Source organism: Melospiza melodia, chromosome 31 (assembly GCF_035770615.1).
Source record: "Melospiza melodia melodia isolate bMelMel2 chromosome 31, bMelMel2.pri, whole genome shotgun sequence".
NCBI lineage: Eukaryota > Metazoa > Chordata > Aves > Passeriformes > Passerellidae > Melospiza > Melospiza melodia.
This window is the reverse complement of record NC_086224.1, coordinates 364,202-376,704: the sequence shown is the minus strand read 5'-3', so window position 1 is coordinate 376,704 and position 12,503 is coordinate 364,202. Positions and strand designations below refer to the sequence as shown.

The 12,503-nt window shown below is 65.8% G+C and overlaps 1 protein-coding gene across 1 annotated transcript in view; it reads left to right on the top strand.

Moving 5' to 3' along the window:
- Positions 1–12,503, top strand: part of ITGA5 (integrin subunit alpha 5) — a 28,069-nt gene that overhangs the window by 1,227 nt on the left and 14,339 nt on the right. The window contains 25 exon segments of the mRNA XM_063179200.1: positions 2–38; positions 968–1,080; positions 1,808–1,934; positions 2,647–2,708; positions 3,617–3,662; positions 4,441–4,478; positions 4,480–4,512; positions 4,718–4,769; positions 5,234–5,278; positions 5,370–5,413; positions 5,538–5,594; positions 5,930–5,982; positions 6,533–6,590; positions 6,592–6,748; positions 7,590–7,648; positions 7,650–7,700; positions 7,702–7,749; positions 7,751–7,784; positions 8,656–8,701; positions 9,286–9,390; positions 9,789–9,844; positions 10,263–10,432; positions 11,387–11,498; positions 11,646–11,671; positions 12,140–12,204. Coding sequence (XP_063035270.1) covers positions 2–38; positions 968–1,080; positions 1,808–1,934; positions 2,647–2,708; positions 3,617–3,662; positions 4,441–4,478; positions 4,480–4,512; positions 4,718–4,769; positions 5,234–5,278; positions 5,370–5,413; positions 5,538–5,594; positions 5,930–5,982; positions 6,533–6,590; positions 6,592–6,748; positions 7,590–7,648; positions 7,650–7,700; positions 7,702–7,749; positions 7,751–7,784; positions 8,656–8,701; positions 9,286–9,390; positions 9,789–9,844; positions 10,263–10,432; positions 11,387–11,498; positions 11,646–11,671; positions 12,140–12,204 — 1,694 coding nt within the window.

The following is a 12,503-nucleotide window of genomic DNA, read 5'->3' as shown; positions in this document are numbered from 1 at the left end:
GGGCGGCGCCTGCGCCCCCATCGACTTCGACCACATCGGTGAGGGGACACCGGGGACACCACCGGGGACACCTGGGGGCACCACCGGGGACACGGGGGGCGCACTGGGGACATGGGGACTTGGGGGGACGCGGAGGGGGGAATGAGACACACCTGGAATGGGGGGGACACATGGACAGGGACAGGGTCAGGAGCCCCAGGAACGGGGACAGGGACAGGGACAAAGCCCCAGAAATTGGGACTGGGACAGGACCAAACCCCCAGGGCATGGGGACAGGGACAGGGACAGGGACAAAGCCCCAGGAGTGGGGATGGGGACAGGGTCAGGAGCCCCAGGAATGGGGACAGGGACAAACCCCAGGAACAGGGACAGGGACAGGGACAGGGACAGGGACAGGGACAGGGACAAACCCCCAGGAATGGGGACAGGGACAGGGACAGGACCCCCAGGGTATGGGGACAGGGACAAACCCCAGGAACAGGGACAGGGGCAGGGACAAACCCCCAGGAATGGGGACAGGGACAGGGACAAACCCCCAGGAACAGGGACAGGGACAGGGACAAACCCCCAGGAATGGGGACAGGGACAGGGACAAACCCCCAGGAATGGGGACAGGGACAGGGACAAACCCCCAGGGTATGGGGACAGGGACAAACCCCCAGGAACAGGGGCAGTCCCAGGCCGTGGCGGGGGACAGGAATGGGGACAAAGAGGGGGGGGTCTGGCATGTGGGGACAGGGTTGGGGACACCCCCAGGGGACAGAGACCCCCAGGGCCCCCCCAGGCAGCTCGGTGTCACCGTGTCACTGTGTCACCGTGTCACCGTGTCACTGTGTCAGCGTCCCCTGTCGCTGTCCCCACCCCCCGATGGCCTTGGCTCCGTTAATGATCAACCTGGGGATGGGGGGGGGGTGGGGGATGGCTGGGGGGGTCCCTGGGGGTCCCCTGACCCCTGTGCCCCCCCCAGGGACCCGCACCCACGACTTTGGGGGCAACAGCAGCGACGGCGCCGAGCCCGTGGAGTTCAAATCCCTGCAGTGGTTCGGGGCCACCGTGAGGGCCCACAATGGATCCATCCTGGTATGGGGACACCAATGGGGACATTGGGGACACTGGGGGGACATTGGGGACACCGTGAGGGCACACAACGGCTCCATCCTGGTATGGGGACATTGGGGACATTGGGGACACTGGGGACATTGGGGGGACATTGGGGACATTGGGGACATTGGGGACACTGGGGCCACCGTGAGGGCCCACAACGGCTCCATCCTGGTATGGGGACATTGGGGACACTGGGGGGACACTGGGGGGACATTGGGGACACCGTGAGGGCACACAACGGCTCCATCCTGGTATGGGGACACCAATGGGGACACTGGGGACATTGGGGACACTGGGGGGACATTGGGGACATTGGGGACACCGTGAGGGCCCACAACGGCTCCATCCTGGTATGGGGACATTGGGGACATTGGGGGGACATTGGGGACACTGGGGCCACCATGAGGGCCCACAGTGGATCCATCCTGGTATGGGGACACCACTGGGGACATGGGAGACTCAACGGCTCCATCCTGGTATGGGGACACCACTGGGGACACTGGGGACACCGGGGGGACACAACGGCTCCATCCAGGTATGGGAACATTGGGGACACCAATGGGGACATTGGGGGGACACTGGGCCCATAATGGCTCCATCCTGGTGCGGTGACATTGGGGACACCGCTGGGCACACCGGGGCACACCGGGGCACGCCGTGCGGTGACCCAGCGGTGCCCTCTGTGCCCCCCCCCCCCCCCCAGGCGTGCGCCCCCCTGTACAGCTGGAGCCCCCCCAAGGAGGAGGGGGGGGCGCGGGAGCCGGTGGGCTCCTGCTTCCTGTCCCTGGGCAACTTCTCCAAGTTTGTGGAGTACGCGCCCTGCCGCTCAGGTGGGACCCCAAACTGCCCCAAAAACACCCCAAAACCACCCCAAAAACACCCCAAAACCACCCCAAAACCACCCCAAAACCACCCCAAAACCCCCCGACATCCCTGCCGCTCAGGTGGGACACAAAACTGCCCCAAAAACACCCCAAAACCACCCCAAAAACTCCCCAAAACCCCCTGTCATCCCTGCCGCTCAGGTGGGACCCAAACTGCCCCAAAAACACCCCAAAAACACCCCAAAAACCACCCAAAACCACCCCAAAACCACCCCAAAACCCCCCGACATCCCTGCCGCTCAGGTGGGACCCCAAACTGCCCCAAAACCCCCCCAAAACCACCCCAAAAACACCCCAAAACCCCCCGTCATCCCTGCCGCTCAGGTGGGACCCCAAACTGCCCCAAAAACACCCCAAAACACCCCAAAAACACCCCAACACCCCCAGTCCTTTCTGCCGCTCAGGTGGAACCCCAAACTTCCCTAAAACCACCCCAAAAAAACTTCCAACACCCTCAGTCCTTCCTGCCGCTCAGGTGGGACCCCAAAACTGCCCCAAAAACCCCCAAAACCCCCCCAAAAAACCCCCCAAAACCCCCAGATCTCTGTGTCCCCCCAGACCCCCTGGGTTCCCCCAAGCCCTGCCTGCTCCTTGGGGAGGGGGTGACACCCCCAGACCCCCCCCGGGACCCCCTGACCCCCCCCCCGTGTCCCCCCAGACCTGAACTCGGCGGCCGGGCAGGGCTATTGCCAGGGGGGCTTCAGCGCCGACTTCACACAGGTGGGACCGGGGGGTCCTGGGGGGCTTTTGGGGGGTCCTGGTTCAGGTTGGGGTTTTTCGGGGGGTCCTGGGGGGGTTTTGGGGGGTCCTGGTTCAGGTTGGGGTTTTTTGGGGGGTCCTGGGGGGAGTTTGGGGGGTCCTGGTTCAGGTTGGGGGTTCTGGGGGGTGCTGGGGGAGTTTTGGGGTGGTTCTGAGGGGTTTTGGGGGGGGGTCCTGGTTCAGGTTGGGGTTTTTTGGGGGGTCCTGGGGGTCCTGGGGGGGATTTTGGGGGGGCTCCTTGTTCAAGTTGGGGTTTTTAGGGGGGTCCTGGGGGGGTTTTGGGGGTCCTGGGGGGGATTTTGGGGGGGTTTGGGGTGGTTCTGGGGGGCTTGGGGGGATCCTGGGGGGCTTTTGGGGTGGTTCTGGGGGGTTTTGGAGGGGGTCCTGCTTCAGGTTGGGGCTTTTTGGGGGGTCCTGGGGGGAGTTTGGGGGGTCCTGGGGGGGGATTTTGGGGGGTTTTGGGGTGGTTCTGGGGAGTTTGGGGGGGTCCTGGGGGGCTTTTGGGGTGGTTCTGGGGGGTTTTTGGTGGGCTCCTGGTTCAGGTTGGGGTTTTTCGGGGGGTCCTGGGGGGAGTTTGGGGTGTTCCTGTGGGGTTTGGGGGGGTCCTGGGGGGGTTTTTTGGGGTTCACGGGGGGGTCCCAAGTGGCTTTGGAGGGGTCCAGGGGGGGTTCATGGGGTGTTCGGGGATTGGGGGGTTCAGGGGGGATCTCGGGGGGGTTTGGGGGTCCAGCCCCGCTGAGGGGGGGTCCTGTGTTGGTTTTGGGGGGGTTTTGGGGGTCCAGCCCCGCTGAGGGGGGGGGTCCTGTGTTGGTTTTGGGGGGGTTTTGGGGGTCCAGCCCCGCTGAGGGGGGGTCCCGCTGTCTCTGCAGACCGGGCGGGTGCTCCTGGGGGGGCCCGGCAGCTACTTCTGGCAAGGTGAGACCCCCGCCCCAGCTGGGCTGTCCCCCGGGTGTCCCCACTGTCCCCTGGGTGTCCCCTGGGTGTCCCCATTGTCCCCTGAGTGTCCCCTGGGTGTCCCCTGGGTGTCCCCTGTGTGTCCCCACTGTCCCCTGAGTGTCCCCTGGGTGTCCCCTGTGTGTCCCCACTGTCCCCTGAGTGTCCCCTGGGTGTCCCCTGTGTGTCCCCCTGTCCTCTGCTTGTCCCCCACTCCCCGCTGTGTGTCCCCACTGCCCACCCTGTCCCCTCCCTGTCCCCTGCCTGTTTTCCCTGTCCCTGTCCCCAAAGGTGCTGAGGTGTCCCCTGTCCCCAGGGCAGGTGATGTCGGTGTGAGGTGTCCCTGGGCAGTGTCCCCATTGTCCCCAGTGTCCCCATTGTCCCCAGGCAGTGTCCCCAGCCGTGCTGAGGTGTCCCCTGTCCCCAGGGCAGGTGATGGGGTGTTCCCGGGCAGTGTCCCCAGTGTCCCCAGTGTCCCCAGTGTCCCCCAGCCGTGCTGAGGTGTCCCCTGTCCCCAGGGCAGGTGATGTCGGTGTGAGGTGTCCCCGGGCAGTGTCCCTGTCCCCAGGCAGTGTCCCCATTGTCCCCAGGCAGTGTCCCCAGCCGTGCTGAGGTGTCCCCTGTCCCCAGGGCAGGTGATGTCGGTGTGAGGTGTCCCCGGGCAGTGTCCCTGTCCCCAGGCAGTGTCCCCAGTGTCCCCAGTGTCCCCGGGCAGTGTCCCCAGTGTCCCCAGCCGTGCTGAGGTGTCCCCTGTCCCCAGGGCAGGTGATGTCGGCCACCCAGGAGCAGATCACGGCCGGGGAACTTCCCCGAGTACCTGATCCAGGATGGCGTGCCGGGGACAGCTCCAGACGCGGCAGGCGGAGCCCAGCCACGACGACAGCTACATGGGTGACACTTGGGGACATTGGGGACACATTGGGGACATTGGGGACATTGGGGGACATTGGGGACACTGGGGACAGCTGGGGGATATGGGGACATTGGGGACACGGGGGGCACGGGGACACTGGGGACATGGGGACACAGGGACACAGGGACAGCTCCAGACGCGCCAGGCGGAGCCCAGCCACGACGACAGCTACATGGGTGACACTTGGGGACATTGAGGGACACTGGGGACACTGGGGACATTGGGGACACTGGGGGGCACGGGGACACAGGGACACAGGGACAGCTACGTGGGTGACACTTGGGGACACACTGGGGACACACTGGGGACACTGGGGACACCTGAGAGACATGAGGGACACAGAGACACGGGGACACAGGGACAGCTCCAGATGCGCCAGGCGGAGCCCAGCCACGACGACAGCTACATGGGTGACACTTGGGGACATTGGGGACACAGGGACAGCCACATGGGTGACACTTGGGGACATTGGGGACACCTGGGGGACATGGGTGACACTTGGGGACATGGGGACACAGGGACAGCCACATGGGTGACACTTGGGGACATTGGGGACACTGGGGACAGCCACATGGGTGACACGCAGGTGACACGCAGGTGACACGGAGGTGACACTCTCTCTCTCTCTGTCCCCCCCCAGGTTACTCGGTGACAGTCGGGGAGTTCAGCGGTGACACCACGCAAGGTGGGTGACAGCGGGTGACGCGCGCGAGGGTGACACGGCCACCCCCGGCCACACCTGACGGTGTCCCTTCTTCGTCCCTTTGTCCCCACAGACTTCGTGGCCGGCGTCCCCAAGGGCAACCTCACCTACGGCTACGTAAGAGGGGACACGGGGGGGACACAAAGGGGACACAAAGGGGACATTGGGGGGACACTGGGGGGGGTCACAGTGCCCGTGTCCCCCCCCCCCCGCTGGCTCAGTGTCCCCTCGGTGTCCCCAGGTCACCATCCTCAATGGCACCAACATGAAGTCCCTGTACAACTTCTCGGGGGAGCAGGTGAGGGTCTTGGGGGGTCTGGGGGGGATTTGGGGGTCTTGGGGGGTCTGGGGGGGGATTTGGGGGTCTTGGTGGGTCCTGGGGAGGTCTTGGGGGTGTCTGGGTGGTCCTGGGGGTTTTGGGGGGTTTTGGGGGGACCCAAAAGGGACCCGAGGTGGGGAGGGGGGGGACACCCAGGGAGGGGGGGAAGGGGGTTTCAAATGGGGGGGGGCTCTAAAATGGGGTGTGGGGTCCCCATGGAGGGGTGTGGGGGACACAGGGAATTTGGGGGGGGGGGGGTTGGGGGGTCGTTCTGGCCCCTCCTCACCCCGTTTTGTCCCCCCCCCCCCCCCCAGATGGCCTCGTATTTTGGCTACGCCGTGGCCGCCACCGATGTCAACAACGATGGGTGAGGGACCCCCGGGACCCCCCGAGACCCCCCTGGGACACCCCGGGACCCCCTGGGACCCTCTGGGACCCCCCCCTGGGACCCCTGAGACCCTGAAACCCCCCAGAATATCCCCAGGACACCCCTGGGACCCCCAGGAACCCCCCCTGGGACCCCCCCCAGGACACCCCTGGGACCCCCTGAGACCCCTGAGACCCCCTGGGAACCCCCCCTGGGACCCCCGAGACCCCTGAAAACCCCCAGGACACCCCCAGGACACCCCTGGGACCCCTCAAATGGCTCCGTGCCCCAGGAGTGCCCCCCAAAATTGCTCAGTGCACCCCGAAACTCAGCCCGTGCCCCTCCTAAATGTCTCACTGACCCCCCCAAATGGCTCAGTGACCCCCCAAATTCACTGTGTGCCCCCCCCCAAATGACTCAGTGACCCCCCCCAAACTCACCGTGTGCCCCCCCCAAATGACTCAGTGATCCCCCCAAACTCACTGTGTGCCCCCCCCAATGGCTCAGTGCCCCCCCCAAACTCACTCTTGTCCCCCCCCGTGCCCCCCCAGACTCACGGACTGCTGGTGGGGGCCCCGCTGTTCATGGCCCGTACCAACGGCGCCGCGGGGGGGGGCGCGGGAGCTGGGCCGCGTGTACCTGTACCTGCAGCGGGGGGGGGGCGCCCCGCCCGCCGCCCCCGCCGCCCTCACCGGCACGCACGAGTTCGGGCGCTTCGGCAGCGCCATCGCCGCGCTCGGCGACCTGGACCGGGACGGATACAACGGTACCGGCACCGGGGGGGGCAATGGGATCCGGGAACGGGTGGGGGCAATGGGACCGGGAACGGGGGGGGAACGGGAGCGGGACGGATACAACGGTACCGGGAACGGGGGGGGGGCAATGGGACCGGGAACGGGGGGGGGCAATGGGACCTGGGAACGGGGGGGGGCAATGGGACCGGGAACGGGGGGGGGGAACGGGACCGGGACCGGATACAACGGTACCGGCACCGGGGGGGGGGGGCAATGGGACCGGGAACGTGGGGGGAATGGGAGGGGACGGATACAACGGTACCGGCACCGGGGGGGGGGGCAATGGACCGGGAACGGGGGGGGGGAACGGGACCGGGACGGATACAACGGTACCGGCACCGGGGGGGGGCAATGGGACCGGGAATGGGTGGGGCTACATTGGTACCGGGGGGGGGAACGGGAGCGGGACGGATACAACGGTACCGGGAACGGGGGGGAACAATGGTACCGGGAACGGGGGGGGTTACAATGGTACCGAGGGGGGACCTGGACCGGGACGGATACAACGGTACCGGGACCGGGGCGGGGACAATGGTACCGGGAACGGGGGGGGAACGGGACCGGGACGGATACAACGGTACCGGGGGGACAAAGGGGGGGGAACAGGGAATTGGGGGGGGGGTTATGGGGTGGTTATGGAGGGGTTTAGTGGGGGAGTTATGGGGGGAAACCGGGGGGATTTACGGGGGGTTTGTGGGGGGATTTACGGGGGGTTTGTGGGGGGGCACGGGGGGGGGTTATGGGGGGGGTCTGTGGGGCTCCGGGCGGGTTTTGGGGGTGCCCCCCCCGCTGACCCCCCCTCCCCGTGCGCAGACGTGGCCGTGGGGGCCCCGCTGGGGGCCGAGGGGCGCCGGGGGCTCGTGTTCATCTTCCGGGGGGGGGGGCGCGGGGCTGCGGCCCCGGCCCGCGCAGGTGCTGCGGGGAACGGGCGCGCCCCCGGGGCCAGCCCGACTTCTTCGGGGCCGCGCTGCGCGGGGGACAGCGACCTGGACGGCAACGGGTACCCGGGTGAGGGACGGGGACACCCCTGTGGGCACCCCTGTGGCACCCCTGTCACCCCTGTGGCACCCCTGTGTCACCCCTGTGTCACCCCTGTGTCACCCCTGTGTCATCCCTGTGTAACCCCTGTGTCACCCCTGTGTCACCCCTGTCACCCCCACACAACGGGTACCCGGGTGAGGGACGGGGACACCCCTGTGGCACCCCTGTGTCACCCCTGTCACCCGTGTGTCACCCCTGTGTCACCCCTGTGTCACCCCTGTGTCACCTGTGTGTCACCCCTGTGTCACCCCTGTGTCACCCCTGTCACCCGTGTGTCACCCCTGTGTCACCCCTGTGTCACCCCTGTGTCACCTGTGTGTCACCCCTGTGTCACCTCTGTGTCACCCCTGTGTCATCCCTGTGTCACCCCTGTGTCACCCCTGTGTCACCCCTGTCACCCCCACACAGCGGGTACCCGGGTGAGGGACGGGGATGGCCCCGTGTCACCTCTGTGTCATCCCTGTCATCTCTATGTCACCCCTGTCACCGCTATGTCACCCCTGTTTCACCCCTGTGTCACCCCTGTGTCACCCGTGTGTCACCCCTGTGTCACCCCCACACAACGGGTACCCGGGTGAGGGACGGGGACACCCGTGTGTCACCCTTGTGTCACCTCTGTGTCACCCGTGTGTCACCCGTGTGTCATCCCCTGTAACCTTCTGCCATCCCCTGTGTCACTCCCCCTTGGCCCTGTCCCCATTCTCAGTGACCCCCCCCCCGGGTCCCCATCCCTGTCCCCATGTCCCCCCCAGTGTCCTCCTGCCCCCCAATGTCCCCCTGTGTCCCCAATGTCCCCCTGTGTCCCCGTGTCCCCACGGTGACCCCCCTGTCCCCACAGATCTCCTGGTTGGCGCCTTCGGGGCGGACGCGGCCGTGGTTTACAGGTGAGTGTCCCCAGTGTCCCCAATGTCACCAGTGTCCCCAATGTCACCATTGTCCCCACTGTCCCCAGTGTCTCCAGTGTCTCCAGTGTCCCCATTGTCCCCATTGTCCCCAATGTCCCCAGTGTCCCCAGTGTCACCATTGTCCCCAATGTCCCATTGTCCCCAGTGTCCCCAGTGTCCCCAGTGTCCCCATTGTCCCCAGTGTCCCCAGTGTCCCCAGTGTCCCCAATGTCACCATTGTCCCCAATGTCCCCATTGTCCCCAATGTCACCATTGTCCCCAATGTCCCCCAGTGTCCCCAATGTCCCCATTGTCCCCATTGTCCCCAGTGTCCCCAATGTCACCATTGTCCCCAATGTCACCATTGTCCCCATTGTCCCCATTGTCCCCAGTGTCCCCAATGTCACCATTGTCCCCAGTGTCCCCAATGTCCCCAGTGTCCCCATTGTCCCCATTGTCCCCAATGTCCCCAATGTCCCCAGTGTCCCCATTGTCCCCAATGTCCCCAATGTCCCCAGTGTCCCCAATGTCCCCAGTGTCCCCATTGTCCCCAATGTCCCCATTGTCACCTGTCCCCCCCCCAGGGGCCGCCCCATTGTCCACGCCAGCGCCACCCTGGCCATCGTCCCCTCCATGTTCAACCCCGAGGAGCGCGGCTGCGCCCTGGCCAGCGGCCACCACGTGTCCTGGTGGGTGACAGGGGGACAGGGAGGGGACAGGGTGGGGACAGGGAGGGGACAGGGTGGGGACACTGCAGGGACACTGTGAGGACAGCAGGGGGACAGCGGGGACAGCTGTGGGGACAGCAGGGGACCGAGAGAGGGGACAGAGAGGGGGACACTACAGGGACAACAGGGGGACACCAGGGACAGCTGGGGACAGGGCGGGGACAGTGGAGAAGACATGGGGGACACCGGGAGGGGACACTGGGAGGGGACACTGGGCGTTCCCAGGGACACGGGGACAGGGCACTGGGGACACTGCTGGGTCATTGGGTGTCCGGGAGGGGGACACTGAGGGGACACGGAGGGACACTGAGGGGACACGGAGGGGACACACGGTGCCACCCCTGTGTGTCCCCTCCCAGCATCAATGTCACCTTCTGCCTCAACGCCTCCGGACGTCACCTGCCCGGGCCCATCGGTGAGGGGACATGGGGACACTGGGGGGGGACAGGGGACATTGGAGGGGACAGGGGAGGGGACGCTGGGGGGGACAAGGGAGGGACAACGGTGGGGGGACGGGGGACATGGAGAGAACAAAGGGGACATCGCAGCATGGGACAATGGAGGGGACAAATGGGGACACCCCAGGGGACACCCCGGTGGTCGTGCCCCTGTGTCCCTGCGGTGTCCCCGAGGGTGGCACTTGCAGCCATGGGGACAGGACGGGGGACCCCGGGACTGTCCCTGCCGGGTCCCCATGGTGTCCCCGTGTCCCCGAGGGTGGCACAGCAGCCGTGGGGACAGGACGGGGACACCAGGGCAGTGCCTGCCGTGTCCCCATTGTGTCCCCATTGTGTCCCCACGGTGTCCCCATTGTGTCCCCTCGCTGTCCCCAGGGCTGGCGCTGGAGCTGAGCGTGGACGGGGCCCGGCCGGGGGGGGCGCGGCGGGCGCTGTTCCTGGGGGGGGGCGCGGGGGGGGCGCCCCCCTCCCCCACGCGGAACCTGAGCCTGGAGGTGCCCAACGGGGGGAGCCCGCGCTGCCGCACGCTGCCCGTGTTCCTCAGGGTAAGGGGGGCCCCGGCACCCCCAAAACGGCACGAAAACTGCGCAAAAATACCTCCAAAACCGCCCCAAAAACTGCCCCCAAACTGCCCCGAAAACTGTCTCAAAAATACCCCAAAACTGCCCCAAAATACCCCCAAAAACTGCCCCAAAATAGCCCAAAAATACCCCAAAAACTGCCCCAAAACCTGCCCCAAAAACTGCCCAAAAATACCACAGAAACTGCCCCAAAAACTGCCCCAAAAACTGCCCAAAAATACCGCAGAAACTGCCCCAAAAACTGCCCCAAAAACTGCCAAAAAATACCGCAAAAACTGCCCCCAAAACTGCCCCCAAAACTGCCCCAAAATCTGCCCCAAAACTGCCCCAAAATACCCCAAAAACTGCCCAAAAGTACCCCAAATACCCCAAAAACTGCCCCAAAATCTGCCCCAAAACTGCCCCAAAAACAGCCCAAAAACCCCAAACAGCCCCAAATATCCCAAAACCACCCTAGGGCCCCTCATGTCACCCCCGTCTCACTCTGGGTGGCCCCTTTGTCACCTCTGGGTCCCTTGTGTCACCTCCCTGTCCCCCCGGTGTCCCCAAGGTGTCCCCAATGTCCCCAGAACGAGTCCGAGTTCCGGGACAAGCTGTCCCCATGGTGTCCCCAATGTCCCCAATGTCCCCAGAATGAGTCCGAGTTCCGGGACAAGCTGTCGCCCATCCCGATGTCCCCAATGTCCCCATGGTGTCCCCAATGTCCCCACGGTGTCCCCAATGTCCCCAATGTCCCCAGAACGAGTCCGAGTTCCGGGACAAGCTGTCCCCATGGTGTCCCCATGGTGTCCCCATGGTGTCCCCAATGTCCCCAATGTCCCCAGAACGAGTCCGAGTTCCGGGACAAGCTGTCCCCATGGTGTCCCCATGGTGTCCCCAATGTCCCCATGGTGTCCCCAATGTCCCCAATGTCCCCAGAACGAGTCCGAGTTCCGGGACAAGCTGTCGCCCATCCCGGTGTCGCTGAGCCTGGCCCTGGACCCGGCCGTGTCCCCTCCCCCGCCGGGACTGTCCCCCACTGCTGTCCCCGGCCACGCGCACGCGCCTCGAGGCCAAGGTACGTCACCTGTGTGTCACCTGTGTGTCACCTGTGTCACCTGTGTGTCACCTGTGTGTCACCTGTGTGTCACCCTGTGTGTCACCCGTGTGTCCCCACTGTCCCCACTGCTGTCCCCAGCCACGCGCACGCGCCTCGAGGCCAAGGTACGGCACCTGTGTGTCACCTGTGTCACCCTGTGTCACCTGTGTGTCACCTGTGTCACCCTGTGTGTCACCTGTGTGTCACCTGTGTGTCACCCTGTGTGTCACCTGTGTCCCCTGTGTCACCCGTGTGTCCCCACTGTCCCCACTGCTGTCCCCAGCCACACGCACGCGCCTCGAGGCCAAGGTATGGCACCTGTGTGTCACCTCTGTGTCACCTCTGTGTCACCTGTGTCACCCTGTATCACCTGTGTCACCCTCTGTCACCCCTGTGTCACCCTGTGCCACCCAACGTGCCTGTGTCCCCAATGTCTCCCATCGCCCCAATGTCCCCAATGTCCCCATCACCCCAATGTCCCACGTTTCCACTGTCCCATCACCCCTCCGATGCCCCCACTGTCCCCGCGCTGTCCCCTCTGATGTCCCCGCGCTGTCCCCTCTGATGTCCCCGCGCTGTCCCCGTGTCCCCAGGCCCACATCCAGCTGGACTGTGAGGACAACGTCTGCGTGCCCGACCTGCAGCTCGAGGCCAGCGCGTAAGGGGGACCCCGGGGACACGGGTGGGGACACCGGGGACGTGGGTGGGGACACCGGGGGGACACGGGGGGACACAGCGGGACCAGGAAGGGGTGGCTGTGCCCAGGCTGGCCCTGGGGGTCTCTGTGAATGTCCCTGGTGATGTCCCCAATGTCCCCGACGATGTCCCCAGGGACCGCTGGGCGCTGTTCGGGCTATGGGGATGTCCCTGTCCATGTCCCCAGTGATGTCCCCAATGTCCCCAATGTCCCCGATGTCCCCAGGGACCGCGGGGCCATGTTCCTGGGGTTGTCCCTGG